At 42.0% G+C, this 23,433-nt stretch overlaps 1 protein-coding gene across 2 annotated transcripts in view; it reads left to right on the top strand.

Annotated features, from left to right (window-relative positions):
- The window catches only part of LOC111871221 (neogenin-like), a gene marked incomplete at its 3' end in the record, with an annotated part of 194,057 nt that overhangs the window by 140,159 nt on the left and 30,465 nt on the right, over positions 1 to 23,433 (top strand). For both annotated transcript variants that reach the window (XM_033754162.1, XM_023864158.2), the window contains 1 exon segment: positions 19,577 to 19,742. In XM_033754162.1, the coding sequence (XP_033610053.1) occupies positions 19,577 to 19,742 (166 nt within the window).

Genomic DNA, 23,433 nt, shown 5'->3' with positions numbered 1-23,433 from the left:
ACTCGTTTAACACTCAGGGTGCAGTAAACTTCGTCTGAAATCACTAGTAAGATGGCCTCAGTGTGAGAAAGGTGGCAAACACGACCAAATTCCGGCGACATGAGTGCATTTACTATGTATTCAGAGATTGCATTTTCTTGTGTTGCGGCAAAAAATGGGGGACGTTGAAATTACACGATACTGGAAAGTAGAAATGCATACATTCTCTTAATTGGGAATCCCAATGAAAATAGTGGGGAATGGAATTGGAAATTCTTCAAGAAAATATTAACAGATTTTACGGAAGTGGGTTATGATTTAAGGGTAATTAGTAAAATATCATTTTAGAAGTCAGCGAGGCCCTAGATGCAGTCGTTAGGATTCAGTCATGTCTTCTTTTGAATCTGTCCTTGGAGAGGTTTAGTGAGTGTTCCTATTAATTTCTCCCACCTCTCAAAGTAAATGCCGATTACGACCTTAAATTACTCTTGTTTTGTATGAGTGTGAAATTTGGTAACTTTCATTCAGGATGCGTGAGAGTAGAGTGCTGAGGAGAATGTTTGGGCCGAAGAGGAAAAAAGTTACAGGTTAAGGTAAAAGGTGAAATTACATCTGTGCTCAACTCTCGATAACGCCATATAGGTATGTGGGGGGTGGAGGTATAACTCCACCATTCTTGATCTAGGCACTAGATGGGGTGAGTGGTCAGCTTCACGCCCCGCCTATTTAACCCCCGATACCCATTGGATAGGTTGGGTGGGCCCCAGAGCCGGTCTCGACGACGTGAAGGAGAGATAATTCTTGACACTACTGGGACTCGAACTCCGGCCCCTCGGTCATCCAACACGTAACCAGTCGCTATACCGACTACACTATCCCGGCTCCCAGTAGTTAAGGGCAAAAATGAAATTGCCCCTGTGCTCGATTCAGCACAACGCCATGAAGATATGTGGGGGAGTGGAGGTGTAGCTCCACCATTCTTTATTAGGCACCAGTAGGGGTGAGTAGTCAGCTTCACGCCCCGCCTCTTTAACCCCCGGGGAAAGAGCTCAGGTACCCATTGGATAGGAGGGTTCTTGGACCCCAGAGCCGGTCTGGACGCTGTGAAACAGCTCCTTCCTTAAATAGAAGGGCTATCCTGCCCATAGCTCGTCGCTGTCCCGACTGAGTAATCCTGAGGAAGATGGAGCTTTGTAACTTGATAATGAAGTGAGTGAGGGTGAGAATGTCTGGACTGTGTCGGTTATGGGAGAGGCATAGCTGCTTATGAAATGTGATGATAATACTTGTATCAAGGAGGATGAGGGGGAGAGAGAAGAGAGATACATACAGATATTTGTTCTGAATGCCGGAAGAGAAAACCTAGCCGAAAATGGCGTATAATATTTATATTGGCCTTGGAGTGGTAGCGTTGGCGGGTGTGGACCGGATCATCTGGTTGAGGACAGGGACCAGTGGCAGGTTCTTGTGAGCAGTTCAGTCATCCTTCAGGTACCACAAAAGGTGGGAATTTTCTTTATTTTCTTAGCTCCTCATGAAGGACTCTCCTCAATTCATTCAATTGCATAGCAATGTAGTTGTGTACTGATTATCTTCGTAAGAACTTGTCAAATGCTCGCAATTGCGTGTTTTATTTTGGTAATATGTTTAGAAATGCATCGCTTTCTTGGCTGTGCTTCTGCTTGTCTTGCTGCGCAGGTTCTCAGTAACATGTCTGCATGCTCTGATTTCTGCACAACACATGTTGGCAACAAATTCACGGTTCCCTGTAATAAACACGGGATAGCTGCAGTAAACCACTTCCATGTCCCCACTGTATGGCTGTTTGAAATTATCTTAACAGCTGAACGTGTAGCTGCTGCTGTCTTCCGTTTGGTACTTGACTGTAGCTTTGCACCAAGTGCATGGGGTGCATATTTATACAGGAACGCAATGCGTCCTCATATTTCATATCCTAAACCAACCGATGGATTTCCTTCCAGATGGATATTACTGTTGTGGTTAAAGTTGCCTGAACAATTTTATTTTAGTTTGTCTGAGTCTGATATAAGGGACCCAGATAACTCAGGCGGTATACCGACGGAATACGGCCGGGGTTCGATTCCCGACAGGTCAAGAGATCTTTCTCTACTCCACAGCGTTCAGACCAGCTCTGTAGCCCACCCAGTATCCTATCCAGTGGGTGCCGGAGGCTCTTTCCATAAAGCGACCGGGGAGTGAAACTGACCACTCACCTCCACCTAGCACCGAGGTCAAGAATGGTGGAGCTACATGTCCGCTTTTCATGTGTTCTTGTCGTGGTGCTGTATTAATTCAGCACAGGGACAATATACGAGTAAACTTCGCTTTGCATATGGTTAATATCGAGCTTACCGATTTTCCAAAAATAGTTCCATTAAAAAATATAGAAATGCTGTAGATATATTTGAGGCTCATGGTGTTTATTTGAAATGTTCCTTCTTGTAAAGTGGGCCTAAATTTTTGTCCGTATAATAAACTCGTAATGACCCAGCGCATAACTGGTAACATAGTGCCTCGACAGCAGAGCGTGCACGGGTTGCAAGTAGTTCAATGTGATGTGCAGTGGGTACCAGGCGCTCTTTCCTCGGAGATAGAGCGGCCCAAGCGCGGAACTGACCATTCACTCCCATCACGTCTTATCGTGATGCCTTATTAAGCACAGGAACAATACTTCATCGTTATATTACCTATTACCGGAAACGGAAAGAATACGGCTCTTGTTGGAGGTTTCACATTGAACAACACTAGTGCCATGTAATTTCTGGTCCTTGAAGGTCCGTTTGGTTTTAATATATTGTCAAAATATTTAACAATTTGGTACCCAGGAGGACTGAAGTTGATATTAGGCCTGTTTTATGCGGGACTTAACGTAAAATTATAGTTAAGTAATTTGTACCATTTTCGTCTTACGAATTTCTTTGGTGCCTCTGTTTGCCACGCGGAGTACTGAAGGCGTTGCATTAATATAAATTCCTCCGAGGGCCTAACGACACGCCAACAAACTTAACTGTTTGTTTTGCTGTTCTTTTTCACGTCCCTTGATCATTTATCTGTGCATTTAGGCATAAGTGTTCACCGTAAATTATAGACTATGGTGTTAGATGGGACCCAAAATGTAATTTCAGGCAGAAATTTGGCTGAGATTCTGCACAGCTGATATAGTTTCTTAATGTTATAGAATGATCTGACAGCACCGTCGAGTGTTGCTCGAATATATACGTATATGAATGCCTTTACATGTTTCGGTCAGTTATGACCATCTTCAGAAGGCATAATATATTGAGGAAACTCATGCATTCTGAAGATGGTTATAACTGACCGAAACATGTAAAGGCAAACAAAAAGAAAAACTCAGTGGCCTGTAGCTCTCAAGCGATCTATACCGAGGGACCGCCGCGAAGTTAGTGCCGACTTTTGAGGATAGAGGGTGTCACGTGGTCAGCGCAACTGTTCCCCACGGCCGTTTATCTCGGTTTTCTAGACCGGAGCCGCTATTTCCTTGAAATAGCTCCTCAATTATTCTCACAAGGCTGAGTGGGCACCGTTCCAGAGCCATCACTTCTCAGAAAATCTAGTACTTCCGGGAATCGAACCCGGAACCTCTGGATTTGTAGCCAGGAACTCTGACCATTAGACCACAGACCACGTGTAAAGGCATTCATATAAATATACATTTGAGTCATACTAGAAGGTGCTGTCAAATCATTCTATAAAATTTAAATAATGTGACGGACCAGAATGAATAAAGTTAAAATAGTTTCTTAATGTCGGTCTAATCTTAGTTGTTATGATTTTTGGGTTGGAATCAGCTGATCGAGTCTGAAGTTTCGTCCGTTTTAACGTCGAGATGCATATTGCCAGTTTAATAGTCGCAGTCCTGTCTGTATGGGCCCCTGCGTGGAGGCAGACGCTTGCATGAAGCTGACACTGCAGCAGAGCGCCTTCCGATTGTTACTACCGCTTTATTAATGATGTAGATAAACACCATGAATTATTAACGCGCGACACCTCGAGTGGCGTGGCTGTCACTTCCGGATATTATGTATGATGCACTTCCTGTAATTCTACAGCTTATATCTCCTTCCATAAATCCATTTTTTTTTTTTGTTGACTGGTTGCAGCACAAGGTGCCATTGTTGCAAGCGGATGATAAATACTGATGTAACAAGGTAGCCTGGTTCCGCTAGACGGACCAGCAAACAGTATTAAACGCATTATCACGCGGGATCGTTGAAAAATGGTGTCTGTGACATACACTGTGTCCAGGATCCCTTAGGACTCATTTTTTTAAAATTTGCCCTGCAGTGCTATCTGTTGGCGAGTTGTGGCGTTAAGATTCTTCACAAAAGGAGTACAGTGACTGTTTTCGAAAACTTTTCAATCGGTTCCAGCTATGTATTGATTCAGAAGGAGACTATTTTGAATAAAAAGAGCGAAATTTTAAAAATAATTCACGTCTTGTATTTTTAATGTACACAGTCCTAACAGAACCTGGACACACAGTGTAGGCCTTTGCACATTTGTGAGTAACACAAGCTGCTGTTCGCAACACGGGATTACGTTCCAATCTTTTGGGCTGCTGTTACCGGGATAGCTCAGTCGGTGTAGCGACTGGCTACAGGCTGGACGACGGAGGGGTCGGAGTTCAAGTCCCGGTAGGATGAAGAATTTTTCTACACGTCGTGCAGACTGACTCTGGGGCCCACCCATTCTCCTATCCAATGGGTACCCGAGGGGTAAAGCGGCAGGGGCGTGAAGCTGACCACTCACTTCCAACTAGTGCCGAGGTCAAGAAAATAAGGATTTATACATCCACTCCCCCATACGTCTTCATGGCGTAGTGCTTAATTAGTTAAGCTCAGGGACAACTTTACCCTATAAGTTTGGTTGCACTATAGAAATCCGTAGTATGAAGTGTACTGTGACCATGGAGGACGGCACACAGAATTACTGGGTTTTTGGGCTTCTTCCAACGTCCGGAATTCTAGGTAATAGAGGACACAACGTGTCTGAAACTGGGGCTGTGTCCGTCTTCAGGAAGACGGAAGACAGGAAAACACCTACTCAGTTGGACCCCTTAGAAAGAGCAGATCCCAATCACTAGCCCAGTGATTGGGATCAGCTCTTTCTAAAGGGCCCAACTGAGTAGGTGTCTTCCTTTCTCATCTGTAGACGGAAACAGATCCAGTTTCCGAAAGTCGTGTCCTATATTACCTAGAGTGTCCTCCATTACCTAGAATTTTGGTCTTGGTTCTGTGAGTGCTATTTTTTACAAGTAAAGTAAAACACTTTCTATATATTAAACTGGACTGAATTTACCTGTTGCCAGCTATATGCTAACAGCTGATGTTTTAGAATACAGTGACCTAAGGAACAGTTTGTATATACAGAGTAATGGGGGAGAAATTAAGTTTTTATTACAGTTTGATGTTGCTAGAAATTGTCCGAAAATTTGGTACATATAATATTAACATATTATGAAATTAATGGAATAAAATAGACGATAAGAATGAATGAAAACATGTCGGTAAGGGAAGGGGGAAATTACAAATAACGGAAAAAATAATCAGTGAAGAAAATATCAGAATTTTTGTTTAAAGTGTTTAAGAAAGGAACGAAGGGGGGTAGATGTGTACATACTGTACACGATACCAGTGAGTTTGGTTCTTAGTGGCTGTTAGTGTTTGGGAATATGGAGTGTGCATCATTAGAATAGCCGAGTCGTCATTATAATCAATAAATAGTAATTGTTTAAATGTCTTATGGCACTTTTCACTACCTTGTTTTATATGGGCATTAATTTTATAATGTCAGTACAGTTGGTAATGTGTCTGATACTTCAGTCGTCTTTTGGAGAACAAGCATGATGATATGACTATTTAATTAGCGGAATGAAAATGCTTTGTTTGATAAATTAAAAGCAAATGAAAGAGATCGCATTTAAGTAACAACAGTTGGCTGGGCTGAAAGTACAATGTATCCCCGCTTCATTATTCCACGGGGCCCCTCATACTACATTTTCCACAAGCCTGCCCTATGTTCTGAATTGGTTGTACACCTGATCCACTTTTGAGTCCTGTCGTTGCTTCCGTTCTCGTCGAACAAGGTCTGGCAGATTGGCCATGGCTAGCAGGTCTTGAGAGTCTTAAATCTCCAGATGAATATTGGGTAACCAACCAGTGTGTGATAATTTCAGCAAGGTAAGTAGATCTCAAGCCGAGTGTTACTGGAAGGCTTCGGTTCTACAATACCAGGATACTTACCACTTCAGGAAATGACTCAAGATTTACCTTAACACATGAAATTAAATGTCGTCTCAGAATTACTGGGCTTTTGGACTTTTTCCGTATTCTAGAAACTAGAAAACACATCGTTTCGGCAACTGGATCTGTTTCCGTCCTCAGGTTATGGGCGAATACACCTCAATTGGCCCCCTCACCTGAGGACGAAAACAGATCAAGTTTCCGAAACGATGTGTTTTCTAGTTTCTAGAATACCGGACAGTGAACAAAGTTGAAAACTCAGTAATTCTGAGTGTTATACAACGTCATCAGAACCATTTAGAATCAAAAGTCTCCTGTTTAGGCATACAATTTCAGAACACAATGCTTCCACCTTGAACCCGTTAACCTTGTAGTTCATCAAAGCACTTTATTCACTCGCTGATTGTAGTTCACTGTGTACCGTTAATCTTTCGTTGTCGGATGTCCACCTCCCCCTCCCAACGGGTTATCCAAATAAAACCCTGATTTGTTCAAAAGACTTTCCTCTCCAGGTACTGGTCCTTAGGCCTCTGGGTGGGAGGAATCGTGTGGATGTTTTGTTGATCACCTCGTGTGACATAGCTCACTTCTTCCTCCCAACCTACCCTTGTCAGCCGGAATGTTGTAAAACGCTTAGTTAGCGTCCTATGCATTTCTTAGCTTCACAAACAGGAAGGAGTTATCACATTGCTATCCCTTCTATTAGTGATCAGGTCCACCTGAAAATCATTCAAAGGCTCTTAATTCCAGCTGTAACTTGTAAAGGGACCGAAACTAGCACTGGAATATATGGAGTAATAAATATTTCCGGTAAACAACTTGTGTTTAGGACGGAGACATCTTCACCACAGAAAGATATATCTCATGATTTTATTGTGGTCTGTGAAGGGACGATATTATAATGGTATATATCCATTGATTTATCTGAAAAGCGACCCTGCACAGGAAGACCTTCTGTATGCGTCACAAGTAAATGTCTTAGTGTAAAGACTCTTTGATGACGTGTGCTCCCCTTTTACAGGATTGGTTTACTAAAGATGACGAATTAAGCTTTGATTATGAGGATTACACAATTGATATGTTCGTTAAGACCCAAAATTGTTTGTTGAATATTTGATGTATTTACACCGTGAAGAAAATTTTGCTAGCCAATGATGTCCGTTAGCTTCGTGAGCGTATTTCCAAAACCGTCTGCAGTATTTAGAAGCTATGATATGGACATCGAAACACGAAAAGAAAAAAACTCCGCCGCTTGAGTTCTCAAGCGAACTATACCGCCGGGCGACCACCGCTTGTCGGCGAAGCTAGTGCCAACTTCAGCGGATAGAGATGTCGCGTGATCAGCGCAACGGAACCCAACGGCCGTTAATTCCGGCTTTCTAGACCGGAGCCGCTATTTCCTTGAAATAGCTCCTCAATTATCTTCACGAGGCTGAGTGGACCCAGTTTCAGACCCACTATTTCTCTGAAACTGGTAGCGCCGGGACCTCAGGATCTGCAGCCAAGAACTCTAACCACTAGACCACAAACAACGGTCATTGAAACATGAACGGTATTAAAATACAAGAGAACTGCAGAAGGGTGTATGGTAAACGTGAAACATATCTAGACCTTTGTTCTGTATACAAACTGAATTTCTCCAGCTTATGGGTTCAGTATAGTATTATCATACAACCGTCAACACAGAAAATTCGTAATAAATAACCGCTGTTATTGTATTATCATTCGTTTATTATGTACATGTTTCGATCCAGCTTGATCATCATCAGGAAATTTTTTCGTAAAATGTACTATTCGTTATTGAATTATGTTTCTATATATTTCTGCTGTTGATCCGTATTAGTAATCATTAATATGAATTTCATTACAATGGTTACGTTTCGTTATGTTTTGAATATTAGTCTTAAAATGTAAAACGTGATAACTCGGTCGAAAGTTAAAAGTTAAAATTACAATTTTTTCTATATTTAGCGCGGAATATAAGTCTGTGGATGTTGTAGAGTAGGTTGGGTTTTCTTTGAATCTGTTTTTTCAGTTCGTTGTGCATCTGAAAAGTAAGTTATGATTTTTTTTCTAATATGGTTCAATTTTGAGTGGTGTACAGTCATATTGGACCGCCTCTGTTGTCTAATGGTCAGAGTTCCTGGGTACAGATCCTGAGGACACGGGTTCGATTCCCGGCGCTACCAGATTTTCTGAGAAGTACTGGGTTTGGAACGGGGTCCGCTCGGCCCCGTGAGGATAACTGAGGAGCTATTTCACGGAAATAGCAGCTTCGGTATAGAAAACCGAGATTAACGGCCGTGAGAAACCGTTGTGCTGACCACGTGGCACCCTCTATCTGCAAAAGTTGTCACTAACTTCGCCGACAAGCGGCGGTCGCTCAGTCGGTATAGTTCGCTTGCGGACTACAGACCACGGAATTTCTTTTTGTTTGTTTTGTACAGTCATATGGTGTCGTGTAAATGGTTACATACATATTACATGGCCGACTTCCTCATGTATATGAAATTATGTTCTGTTCCCCTTTTTAATGAAAGTTGCGATGAGTAATGTAATGAGAGTGGATAAGGTTTTCTACATGTTATTTCGATGCGTTTACAGACGGTGTGTTCTTTTTGGGTACCCTTTCTTTGTGTATCGGTTATATGTCTGTCTAGTTTTTACATTTTGTTGTTTATGATTGTATATTTTTCATTTTATTTGTTCTATTTTTCTTGATGTGTTTTGATTTATTAGGTCCATAGGTTGCGGCGTTCATTCTCGTCTTAGAGATGTAAGGTGTATAAGAATTTTATTTAAATTTTGTTTTTTGGCATACCAAATTTTATTTAATTCTTTATACATATCGTATGTACGTATTTTTAATTCCGCGTGTTCCGCTATGGATTTATTATGAAAATAGTGTTATGCGTGCATAATTTGGTATTGTGTTTCGTTCTAAACATATCTTATTATAATAAATATTCGCGTTACATTTCCATAACTTGAGTTTCATGTCGCGTATTCGGCATGAAGAAATTTTTTAACACTTTGACTATTCGTAGTTTTTCAAGTTTCACTGTTATTTCTCTTAGATATGCACAGGGTGAATCTTGCGTAATAAAGAAGGTACATGGAGATAGTGCAGTTATACTGTTGTGTTTCGCCGAATATCGTATACTAGAAGTACAAAACAACATGGCGCTGCGATGCAATATTTGTTTTTTCTTTTAATTCCATCCCCTTCCCTTCCGCGATAAGTGGGCGACTACGTTCGGAGCATGTCGTCAGGGAGCTTGTGTTATGAAGATTTATAATATCTTGTTGTGACATGTATTTTTTTCTCTCTCCTCTCGCTCTCACTTTGGAGCACAGAGCTGATTTTTCAGTATCATGATCATTTTACAGACGGTAGGACTCCTTGGACGGGTGATCAGTTCGTCGCAATGCCTCTACCTAAACACAGGACAACACAAACAGAATAAACGTATACATACATCAAATATCCACGCCTTGTGTGGCATTCGAACCTACGATCCCCGCTTCCGAGCGAGCGAAGACAGTGCGTCCCTTAGACCGCTCGGCTACCGTGACCGGCTGACATGTATTAGACAGCCTAAAATATTGTTAACATGGAATACAACGGTATCGACACCAGATTCAATATTACGAGTGGTATCGGGTTGCAAATTTTAATGTAAATCCAGCATAGTAGGAGCCGTTTGTAGGCAACAGCATAACCGATGAACATGTGTTTTTGTCCCATGCTGTGCGTATTTGGGACAAGTCGGAATTACGGTAGTAAAGAAGTTGGGGAAAGGTTACGTTCTGGAAACGCTTAGTACCCTTCAATTCAGTATTCTAAATACACAGTGATAATACATCGTATGAAACTATAACTTTAAGACTTATATGCTATTTTACATGTATATGCAACTTGCATGTCCCTCTAAGGAATGAACTTCGATGACGATGTTTGAAGGCGAAGTGCTAATAGGAATATTTGGATCCCTTGAGAGGCAGGGAATTTTTTGATTGAGTGACTACCTACTGTCCGAGAACCTGAGCGTAATGGAGATCATAATTTGCTTAGCCTCGGAACTGAGTCTTAGGTGTATAATATGGATTTTTAATGTAGTAGGTCTCTTCACCTTTTTTAACTTAGGTTGCTAAATATTGTTGAACAAGAATCAGCGGTGCAAATTTATGGTTATTTTCTGCAATCTAGAAGAGCGATACGTGTGAAGAAGTTACTGCTTGATTGGTGAGTTCGGAGTGTTACAGAGGTATGAAGCCTGCTGTTCAGATTACACGCCTCACAGAGGAGTCGGAGAAGTTGCCGACCCAGCACGGCGACACAACGTAAATACAGGCCTGTAAACTCGATTGTCAGGGATTAGAAGCTCACGTGTTGAATTTGTTCCAGCATTTCGGCAGAAATTTCAATCAAGATATTGAGGCTTTGATTTGTGTTATCTTACAAATTAGGATACTTTTCCCTATACGAATTCCTTTACAAAACGCGCGTTAAAACTAATCCGTGCTCTCGGACAGCGCGGAGACTGAAAGAGCTTCGGAGTGCGTAGCAGGTATCACTTGTTACAGCTACAGCCCTGCCTGCTTGTTCGGAGGTACAATGAAGAAAAGTTCACAGATCTTGGATAATAGGACACAACTTGGGTTTCATCATGTGTATTATGTTGGCCATTTCTTTGCTCAAGGAGACTTCTGAAAGAAAAAGTTCGAAATTATTTTGTGATTGCCAATCAGTATGGCTTTTTTTTTCCGTTTGATGAAATTCCTCGCTACTTTTTAGATTTCGTAGACTTGTAATTCGTAGGAAGATTACTGTATGTAAATGAAAAAGGCAGTCAGAAAGTTTGACTTCTGTAGTTGGATATGAAACCAAACTTCGAGAATGAGACAGGAACTCTCGTGACGGGTTTAATAAACTTTCGCGGAAGTGGATTATAATGCGGAGCTGAGGAATCAGTTCATTCTTGAAGCGAAATATTTGCTAAATTTCTTAAGAAGACAAAAATATGTACATGACAGAAAACTTATATCAACTTAATAAGCGTAAGTTAAACTTGTTCTGCGATTTCTTCTTGTATATCGCACATTTCAGATAAGTTCATTAACGTAAGCCTTAAAGCTGTCACTGAGCTCCCGGCATATCCAGTAGTTTATTTCCTTACGCTTCCTCAAGTTACCACGACAAAGCTAAGAGACGTACAGTTGACGTGGTACGAACAAATACCATGTCAGGGTATTTAGTTTTACTGATACAAGAATGTAACAGGAAATAGACATCCATCTGAATATTATGTGTTCTTCAATGACTTGGAGTATTTCATTATTTTATAAATTCATTTTTTTTTGCATTTATTGGATGTTATATTCACATAAAAACTACTTTTTCTTCTTCCATGGCAAGAAATGCCTGCGTCACATCCCGTCGCTAATGGAACTACACCTTTCGCCTCTTTTCAATGTAAGTCACATATGATCGTATTTGCCACGTTAAGCGCTCAGGAGTCATTCTTGCGACATGTTCCTTCCAGTTTCTTTTGTGCTGTCCAATATCTTCTACCATATTTTCTGTTTTTAAATTTTATCATTTCTCATTCGACCTTAGAAATCTCATTTGAGATATCTCTAAAAGATAATGTAAAGCTATCCCTGTAACAGGCCGTGAAGGCCCATAAGGTTGTGAGACGTAGAGGCTTCCACATTTTCTCTACAGACAATCGCTCACAGATGGCGGTAAGGTTGTCAGCCTTACGCATTGGCCCTCCCTTTACCTCCCAGGAAAATTCCTGGTACGCATTTCTGTTGGTGGCTGAGTCGACACCAGGGCCATAGTGCGGCTGGGAGGATTAGGTAAATTGAAGAAAGCAATGACCTCATCGGGAATCGAACCTGCGTCTTTCCGGCTTGTAGCATGGTGCCTCAACCAACTATTCTTTTCTTATCTTCATTTCTCGGCACCCATGTTTCGCTCCCCCTTGTAAGCGCTGATCTCGAATGCACATTGTACAACCATAATTTTATTTCTTGTCTTTCGGAAACTATTTGTTAATAACTGCATTTAATTTATACAGATATTATATGTATGGAAGCAGGTTATACATCATAGAGACTTGAAAAAGTTGCATGCTCTGTCATTTTTCTGTCTGTAACAGTACTGAGTCCTAATCAGATTTCTCCCCTCCGCCATAGCATTCGTTTTATTATTTTATATTTTCACATTTTATACTGGTAATAATTTTACTCAGTTTCACCATATTTTGTCTAATTCATCATTTACCGTCTGACGGCTCTGTGAGCCGTACGGTCTTATATAAATCGTCGGAAAACCTCATGGAGATCACCGCCTCCAACGGTTCCATTACTGCAGTTCTTGTGTGCGTTATGCCGGACATGCCTATAACGCCATGGTAACCAAACCCGTTGTTTAGCAACGGATATCTATTCTCCTTGACAGCGTAACGCTCTAGGGCGTGTTTAGCTAATCATTTCCCAGCAGTGCGTCACATTATCCATTATTACCGAGGAATCTTATTGGAATAAAGCTTGAAGTTCTCATAGCGATGGCTAGGAAGAGTTTTGTCTTCTGATATATACCGCCTTCATCAAGCTGTGCTTGAACCTTCTTAGTGCTGGTTTCCTGCTTGGCTTACTCTTTGACAATGAAAATGGAGGTGGCATATTCCTCCGAAACGTCGATGATTTTCAACGGACTATATGGCGTTATAGCCCAGAAGATAGAACGCATGCCATTCTCTTTAATTTCATCGTTTGGCTTCCCTGTAACGCTTTGTTTACGTAGACCTGGCCCTATAGGTAAGGACGTAAGTCGAGACGTCGAAGGGAGGCGATGTGTAGGCCTACTATAATAGTTTTCAGTTTGTGAAGCACCGATAATAAAGGAGAAGAAGAATATGATGATGATGATGATGATGACAACTCTTGTGCAATATGCAGAGGTTCAACAAAGGAACTCAAAGACCCGACATTGAATTCACCTCAGTTCAATGCGGAATTCATCCTGTCTTAAGTAGATTCTAAAGGGTTCTGACGATGGTGTGTAACACTCAGAATTCCTAGGCTTTTGGACTCTTTGCATCATCCAGTATTCTAGAGAATGTAAAACACGACATTTCAGAAACTAGATATATTTCCGTTCTCAGGTGAAGGGGGAGAAGACACCTACTCAGTTGGGTCCCTTGGAAAGAGCTAATCTCAGTCACTGGACCTTCACCTGAGGACGGAACAGATCCTGTTTCCGAAATGTCGTGTCTCTAGAATACCTGACGATAGAAGTCCAAAGACCCAGTAATTCATTCTGTCTTGTTAACCTCACTTTTACTGGGCGAGAATTGAGATACTCACAGCGATACCGGACTACACGGTATTACATCCCAGAAGGTATCACTTTTCGATTTCGGTAGCTTTTAATTTGATTCATGTTTGTAGATGAATATTCAGGCGACAGGGATACTACAAACTTGCCTGAGAAACAATGGCAGCATTAAATAATAACATTGTTCTTAGCATGTGCGCTAACCTTGGCTCTCTGTTGTCTTGGCTTCCAAAGTATGTATTATTACGTATGACACGGTAATTGGTGGGTCACCCTTCCACTAAGGGGATTAAGAGACCCGGCAAGCACCTGGCTGTGGGCGAGGTAATTAAAAGTAACGAGCCTTTTCTCTTCCTTGATAATTCCTCTGTAAAAGTTTTATCGTAAAGCCGCACGCGACCAAGTTTCCCAATTTAAAATCATCATAAATTTAAGCGTTAATGTAAAATTGTAGTGAAATAATAGCAGACACCTGAACTCGCGTGATGGCCTCTGGCTCGAGCAGCAAACAATTGTTAACGTAGAGAGTCGATTCTGGGACACTTTGTAGTTCGTTGATAGGCTGCCTGTGAGGTTGTTTATTTTTATGAATGCACTACGAGTATGTAAGAAAAGAGCAAAGCCTGTAAGATTATATTATTATACATTGCACTATTTAAATAGTTTTACAGTTAGTGATACACGACTGGCATTCTGCTTGATGAAACAGAGTACTATACGTTGTGACAAGAAATAATAATTTCTTGGTGTACTTCTTTAACAGTGCATTGCCTTTTTGTCATGTGAAAGATTAACTCTATGGATCTATATATAGGATCCAGAATAATTTATGAGATGATAGATAAAAGGGCTAACTGCAGATTCTATTTGATATAATAAAAAATATGTACGTTGGGTAAAACAGTCGAAGACCAGAAGTTTAATAAAACTTTCAAATCGAAGAGGAATGGAGCGAGAAATATTGCTTTGTATCTCTGTCATCTAGTGGTCAGAGTTCCTGGCTACAGATTCACGTTACGCGCCCATCATATGAAGCATATAACCTCCAAAGCCATACAAAGTACGGCCCTGTCTCTTCAGAGCATACTCGTAGACCACATCCATTGCAGTCACGGTCTTCCGCTTTGCATGCTCGGTGTATGTTACGGCATCGCGAATAACATTCTCCAGAAACACTTTCAACACACCAGATTCGATTCCCGGCGCTACCGGATTTTCTGAGAAGTAGTGTGTCTGGAACGGGGTCCACTCAGCCTCGTGAAGATAAATGAGGAGCCACTAGCCACTTCAATTGAAAAGTGCGGCTCCGGTCTAGAAAACCGAGATTAACGGCCGTGGGATCCGTTGCGCTGACCACGTGACACCCTCTATCCGAAATGTTGGCACTAACTTCTCTGACAAGCGGCGGTCGCTTAGTCGGTATAGTTCGCTTGCGAACTAAAAGCCACGGAGTATTTTTTTAGCTTGCAACCCACAATTAATGTTGTTTCAAAAAATAAGATCACAGATGGGCCAACAACATCTGTGACAGAAAACAATATATTGTGTCTTTTGAAAGTGTACAAATACTGTAGAGGTTCCAGACCTTCGTAACTGGCAGAGTAACGCAATTCTGTTTCAAGTTTAATTCGGTATACTATTGTTTCCTTGAACCAAGTCAGTTTCTTCTGTATTTTCGGCACTGTCATAACCTTTCACTGCTTACGTGATATTTATATGCTATTTTGCCTTCTGAGGTCATCTCCTTAACAAGTGCACTAGCTGCACCGAACTGATCTCTGTATCTAGGCCAGTTTCTTGCGAAATGGATTTCTTTTTCTGGTATCCCCCGTATAGTTGCTGTTTCACTCAGTAACAGGACTGGTAAACCGACACCAACGCGCAAACGCAGTTTATTAAAAACTTATCCACTTAACTTCCCCCAGATATGGATATAAACTTGAAATCAAAATACTGGATTCCGAGGAACTTGACTTCAAGCTACATGCCGTGTTTCTAGGTCTGACCTCTTGGCTTGCTCTTTGAGAAGTATGACAAGAAGTAGTGGGGCAGTGGTTGCAGTTACTTTGCCGGCAGGAGAGTGGAAGAGAAAGAGAGGGAATGACACTGTAACTCCGGCTCTCTACTACCCATAAGACATTTAGTGGACACTACAATTCAGGCCATACCATAGCTCAAGCGGTTAGTCGCCAGCTACGGTCGCAGGTCAGGTTCTTTGGGGTTTGCGGTGGCACTCGGCTGGTTTTCTTGGAATATTTCGGTTTCGCCTGGGGAGCCAAGATAGCGCAGTCGGTATAGCGACTGACTACGGGCTGGACGACCGAGGAGTCGGAGTTCGAATCCCGACCGACACTGGGGCCCACCAAGCCTCTTACCCAATTGGTACCGAGGGATTTTTCCCCTGGGGTAAAGCAGTGACCACTCATCTTATAACCAGTGCCGAGGACAAGAAAATGTGGGTCTATGCATTCACTCTCCCATACGCCTTCATGGCATTGTGCTTAATTAGTTGAGCACAAGGACACACAGTTTGGCCTGCACAGTTGAAGACTGAAAGGCAAAACTGACGTGTGTGGTGCGGCCGGCCGGCCAATCGTTTGGACTGTTGGCCTGTGGGAAACCCGTCAGTCCGTCAGTTCTACCTGCAGGACCGTAGCACGTGACGTACGTGACTCAACACTATAGGCTGGAAGACCATGATTGTGGCATGAAGCCTGGTGCTTTATCTGCCGTGTATGGGGAGGAAAGGGAGGGGGTAAACTGTCACAGTTTTGCCTGTAAGGTCGATCGGAAGGCCAAACTGTGTGTATGAGGGGCCTTACTTCGGTTTCGCCTACCGGTTCTCATTCCACCAATTGCTCGACGTTCGTGATTCCTGTCACCCGACACCGTATAGGCGCCATTAAGTATCCAACAAATACATTGCACGGTCTGAGAATGGCCAGACTTAGAAACACGGATGGTACTTGTGTGTTACTTGACAAGTGTGAGCGAGGCTTGGTTCTAACTTGCGGCAGTGAAGCGTCAAATAATACATGAAGATGATCATGAATGCGGACATTGCAGAGACTTACGTGACATATTGCTACACAGAGCAAGGGACTTGAGGAATGTTGACAAGGAACAATTGACAGCCGAGTTGCTGCTACCAGCAACCACCAGAAAGCAATAATGCAGGCCCATTCCGCCCCCTTCACTCACGGAGATTGAAAGGGGAGATACACTCCCTCTTGTCACCCTTTATATGACACTCTGGCTTGGAAACCACCGCCATATATTTGAAATTCAATTGGGGTATCTTCAAGTATCTCGGAACCTCACCAGCGACTAGACACAGGGTGGCGGACAAATCACTACCCTGCGGGATTCTCGTTTGCTTGAAATAATTCTGTAAAATGTATACTTCATTTGTAATGGCTCTGTATACGAGCAGTGCCAGTGAAACGAAATTATGGCATCATAAAGCACTGGCGCGTGGACGAAGGGACGCTTGGAAAGCGACACAGTTCCACGAAATAATACTGGGAGCGGGGGAAAGATCGCCATTAATGAAGTCATTACGGCCATTTGAGAATAACAGTGGTATGAATCCCGTGTCTTTGGCGCAACCATAGCTCTGGCGTGTTTTGCCCTTCACAGCTTTTGCTCTAAATACTGTTCCTGTTATTCGAACACTACAGAGCCCACTTAAATGTATAATTTTATAAACTTTCTGACGTCTGCTTTGCAGTACACAGTAATAACAGCCATCTGTGACGCCGGTACAGTTGCTTGTTCGCTTCCTTAATGTTTATCAGACGTATATATATTTAAGGAAGCCGGAATAGCAAAGTCGGTATAAGAACTGGCTACTGGCTGGACGACCGAGAGGCCGCAGTTCGAGTCCCGGTGGGGTGAAGATTTCTCTCTCTCCGCGTCGTCGTTCTGGGGCTCAGCCAACCTCCTATCCAATGGGTACTGGGGGATAAAGTGGCCAGGGCGTGAAGCTGACCACTCTTCTCAACCGTACCTATGTACAGTCGACATTGGAAAGGCGAACAAAGAATAACGTGGTCGCCTTCTCTCTCTCTCTCTCTCTCTCTCATTGGTCGCAAGCGCAGTTCTTTGGTCAGTTCTTCCGTGACTTGGAGCAGTCTGTTTTTAAGCGTTTTATTTATTTGGGGTTTTCTTATGTTATCTTTAATAATAGCCAGGCATAGTGGCACTAAAGAAAGTTACTAGAGGTGAAAATCATGAGAGAAAAATCATAATTTCTGCAATAGAAATGAAAAAGGAACTAATTATTTGGGTATGAATGTATGAGGGGTAGGCCTCGGTCCTTGCGCCGCGACCTACAGTGGTCTGTTGTGCTTTATTAAGTGGATAAGTAGTACACTTTTATCGGACCTTGCTGCTTAGTATCCTTCCTACTAATATTGTTGATTGATTGTAATACAATATTTTCATGTATGTACTATTATAAATAAAACATTCAGTTATTGAAATTGATATACTTGTTTTATCATTATGTACCAATATTATCTTTTGAAATAGGCACTTAAAATATTTTATACTGAATAAATTTTGGGGGTCTGGAACGGATTAATTCCATTTACATTATTTCAAAATGGGTTTACTCAAAAGTCGAACCGTCTCCTGGAACGGATTGTGTTCGAAGTTCGAGTTTGCACTGTACTTAAGTCGGATTTGAGGTTTTTACATAGGTGACCATGAAGATTTCTAGGGTATAACATGTAGTCTGGAGAAAGTCAACAGACATTTCGGAGGAAGATATGGCCTCCATATTCAGTTCGAAGAGTAAGCGAAGCAATCCAGCATTGAAACCTTCTTGTTTTATCGAGACTGAACATGGAGGCGATATGTTCCTCCGCAATATCGGTAGACTTTCTCCTAACTACGTGGCATTATAGCCCAAGAGGTGGAATTCATATTTGTTCTCATCCAAGGAATGTTTGCTGCCATTTAAGCCACAATCTTTCGTTTTCTGACTGCTATTCAAAGTATATACACGTATATTGAACCGTACAAAACTATAATTTTACCTGTTGCTTTATGCGGATGTGAAACGTTTGTCTTTCGCTTTAAGGGAAGGACGTGTTGATGATGCTTGGAAGCAGTGTGCTGAGGGGGACATTCGGACCAAAGGGAGAGGATGTAACAGGAGACTGGAATGGTGAACACCGTGGTTCAGTGGGTAGCACTCCTTCGTATTCAACAGGTTCTGGGTTCAAGGTTCGTCGTGGTTCTCATCGTTACCACCGAATAATGGGGGACACGCGGTAACGTAATTGGTTCAGGCATTATGCTACAAGCCGGAAGGTCGCGGATTCAAGTCCCGATGAGGTCACTGGATTTTTTCAATTGGCCTAATCCATCCAGCTGCACTATGGCCCTGGGGTGGACTCAGCCTCTAACAGAAATGAGTATTAGGAATATTCTTGGGGGTAAAAGGCGGCCGGCGGACTGACAACCTTGCCGCCATCTATGAGCCGATTGTCTAGAAAATGTGGGAACCTCAGCATCTCAGAACGCTGTGGACCTCCACGGCGTGTTACAGGGATACCTTTACTTTACTTGCCACCGAAAAATGTCGTGACAGACTTAAAATTAGACGATGGCTTTCTTTTTCACGCCCTATCCAACTTACTCTTGTTCTCAGAACCTCTGTCTATCGACAATTTCTTCAGTATTCTGAACTACGCACAGCACTATTAAATAAAAAAAAACTAACAGACTCCTCAGAAAATCTGGTAGTGCCGGGAATTGAATCCAGGACTTCGGGATCTGTAGCTAGGAACTCTGACCACTAGACCACAGAGGCGGTCTTGATGGAATAATAATCAGCGGGAGAAACACGAAGAAACACTGCTGCAGTGCCACGTCACCCAGGATTCCTGGCGCTGGACTTTTAATTATGCCACCTTACTGTTGGTGAGTTTGTAAGAGATATTTTTATCTGCTGCAGGTGTGTCGGAACTGGAGTTGACGGTGGAGCCACAAGATACTGTGGTGGTGCCGGGCAATGCCGCAATATTCAACTGTGCGGCCGCCAGTTCAATTCCAGGCGTAACTCCCACTATCCGGTGGCGGGAAGACGGACAGTTCCTCTCCTCCATCGGCGACCAGTACAGGTAAGAAATACCCTTGAGCCACACAAATACTCAAAGTGCAGGAGTTCTCAACCTGTTGCTCACCGCCCGGCTCGTGTCCATATGTAGACGCAGTAAAAATAAATGGGGATAATCTGAACAATCTAAGACATGAAACCAGCAGGCATTTCAGGAATGAAAAGAGGGAATATCTGGAAGACAAAATTAATGAGCTTGCAATGGACAGGAAGAACAAGAACAGTAGAGACCTGTATAGAGGAATAAATGAATTTAAGGGGGTTATCAACCTAGAAATAACTTAATTGAGGATGAGAATGCTGATCTCCCTGCAGATTCCCACAATATTTTTAATAGGTGGAGGACCTACTTCTCTCAGTTACTGAATGTACATAGGGTCAGCGATGTTAGGCAGACAGAAATCGATACAGCTGAGCCGTTAGTACTTGATCCTAGCCCTTTTGAGGTTGAAATTGCTATTGCATAGTTGAAAAGGTATGAATCGCCAGGTAGTGATCAAATTCCGGCAGAACTGATTTAATCAGGAAGTGAAACATTATGGTCTGAGATCCATAAGCTGATTACTTATATTTGGCATAAAGAAAAAGTGTCTGTTCAGTGGAATTAGTCTATTATTGTACCAGTTCGCAAGAAGAATGATAAAACTGACTGTAATAATTACTTGGGGATATCACTGCTATGAACTTCATACAAAATTTTATTCAATATTCTTCTCTCAAGGTTAATTCCATACATAGATGAAATTGTTTGGGATCATCAGTTTGGGTTTCGACTTAACAGTTCAACTACTGATCAGATATTTTGCATTCATCAGATACTGGAGAAAAAATGGGAGTACAGCGAGACAGTACATCAGCTATTCACAGACTTCAAGAAAGTCTATGATTCAGTTAGGAGGGAAGTATTGTAAGGTAGTCTCGTAGAGTTTGGGGTACCCATGTAACTAGGTAGTATGGTTAAAATGTGTTTATACGAAACATTAAAGTATGTATAGGTAGACATTTGTCTGATAATTTTCCTATGCAGAATGGTCTAAATCAAGGAGATGCTTTATTGTCACAACTTTTCAACTTTGCTTTGAATAGAATATGCCATTAGGAAGGTCCACGAAAACCAGGTGGGACAGAAATTAATTGGGACACATCAGCTACTAGTCTATGCTGATAATGTGAACCTACAGAGTGATAACAGTTACCATAAAGAGAAACACAAACTTTAATGGACGCTAGTAAGGAAATTGGTCTGTAAGTATACACAGAGAAAACTAAGTATGTGTTGCTGTCTCTTCCCCAGAATGCAGGGCAAAATCGTGACATAAGGATAGGTAACAGATGTTTTGCAAATCTGGCACATTTCAGATATTTGGAACAACTATAACAGATTAAAATTTGATTCATGAGGAAATTAAGAGGAGACTGAATTCGGGTAATGCTTGCTACCATTCAGTCCAGAAGCTTTGTCTCTCGTTTTCTGTCTAAAAACATTAAAAGTAGAATGTTCAAAAGTGTAATTTAACCTGTGGTTCTGTATGGATGTGAGACTTGGTCTTTGATATTAAGGGAGGTTGTTCAAGAACAGGCTGCCGAGGTGAATATTTGGGCCGAAGAGAGATGAAGTGACGGGAGGGTGGAGAAAACTGCATCAGGAGCAGCTTCATAACTTCTGCTCTTCTCTGAATGTAATTGGAATGATCACGGAGGATGAGATGGGCATGGCATATAGCACGAATGGGGTAGAAGAAGAATTTATGTAGGATATTGGTGAGAAAGCCAGAAGGAAAGAGACCACAGGGAAGACCAAGGCGTGGGTGGGTGGGTAATATTAAGGTGGATCTTAGAGAGACAGGATGGAATGTTGTGGACTGGATCGGTCTGGCTCAGGATAGGAGGACCAGTGGAGGACCGTTGTGAACACGGTGATGAACCTTCGGGTTCTATAAAGTGCTGTGAAGTTCTCGATTAACTGCACAACTGGCGGCTTCTGAACAAGGGCTTAGCCCCATGAAGTAGGTTAAGAGTCCTATATTGCATGCTGTTGCCTTGAGTTTTGTTGCATGGATTTTATGACGTGTGCAGCCTAGCAATATTATCGTCTTGAACATCCAATTAATGAATATACGAGTATACAGAAGGGCCGAGGTATGTATAGACAACTATGCCGCCATCTTTTTTGATTATCCTTCCATTCGATAAGGTTGCTGTGGCACTCATGTGACTAACGCTATCTTTTGAGAGAATATCACACTACACACCGTACATTAAATTTCGATCAAACTTTGTGGTTGTCTCCGTTAACAACCTCTATTAAACCGCGTATACATTTTTTGGGCCCCTCTGTTTAAAGCTGGTATAGATCTACAAAATTCATATAAATTTTATCCTCAATATCTCATGGATTTTTAGTTTGGTCTTTTATAAAAGTTCAAATAGCCACGGAAGTTGACGCGCCTGTATACCAACCCCCCCCCCACACANTTGGGGCTCTTATATTCATTCCTGGTAGCGTTTTCTTTTTTATTGCCAACTTCATTTAGTGTTTGTATGCCTGTCTGCGCAACCACGTACAATTACTTCGCTTCGAACGAAGAGCCTATACTACAGCGCCTCTGCCAAATTTAGTACAAAAGGCAAAAGTAAAGCTGTCCCTGTAACAGGTCGTGAAGGCCCATAGGTGTGTGAGAGGTCGAGGCGCCCACATTTTCTCTAGACAGTCGGCTCACAGATGGCGGTGAGGTTGTCAGCCTTACGCGCCGGCCGCCCTTCACCCCTCAGGAAGAATCCTGGTAATCATTTCTGTTAGAGGCTGAGTCGACCCCAGGGCCATAGTGCTTCTGGAAGGATTAGGTTAATTAAAAAATCCAGTGACCTCATCGGGATTCGATCCCGCGACCTTACTGCTTGTAGCATAGTGGCTCAACCAACTGCACTACCGCTTGCCCCATCAGCCAAATTTAGTTCTGGTATAAATTTGGCAATGTGGACTGACACTTTACATTATGATCTAAACACTTTTTGGATATCGTTATGGGCCCATACGTGTAGGTTAATTGCGCCTGAGGAAATCTAATCAGGTAAATGTTGTTCAATTAAGAGTAATGCCGTAGAAAGAAACAACGAATATAAATGGATATATTCATTTCTGAGTAAGGATTGTTTCAATAAATATTCAGGTTTGAACAGTCCTGTATGAAATTATTTAAATCTCAGATTCAGGTCTGTTCTTCATCGGTAAGTCGCGAAAGTAGATGGTATTTAAGGAAACGTTTTATTTATTTATGGAAAAAAAATTTTTCATATATGATGCCCCAAAATATCAGACACACTAAACCAAAAGCAGTCATGATATTTCAGATGGGTAGAAATGTATGCGTGTTATTAAAGAATTGTTTTCTAGTTATATATTTGCTCAGGTAACTCTGTTATCTTCTAGATAATAAGTAGCTATGTTCTTCCATTTTGAAGAAATGAATACATAATAATAAATTACCTGTTATGTGATGACAAAGTTCCGGGACAGTTTTAATGTTGAGAAATGAAACACAGAGTACGGACATTAAACAGTTCTTGTGGAGTTCATTTCTGTCGCTGAGAGCTGCTGTTTTGTCCACACACGTTTCATGGACGCGTCGCGTTACGAAATGGCTGACGTGAAGGAGTGTTTTCTTTTTGCCAATTCTGCGTGAAACGCGAGAAGA

The sequence above is a fragment of the Cryptotermes secundus genome, unplaced genomic scaffold (genome assembly GCF_002891405.2).
Source record: "Cryptotermes secundus unplaced genomic scaffold, Csec_1.0 scaffold637, whole genome shotgun sequence".
Lineage (NCBI taxonomy): Eukaryota > Metazoa > Arthropoda > Insecta > Blattodea > Kalotermitidae > Cryptotermes > Cryptotermes secundus.
The sequence above is the reverse complement of the archived record's forward strand: the minus strand, read 5'-3'. Positions and strand labels throughout refer to the sequence as shown.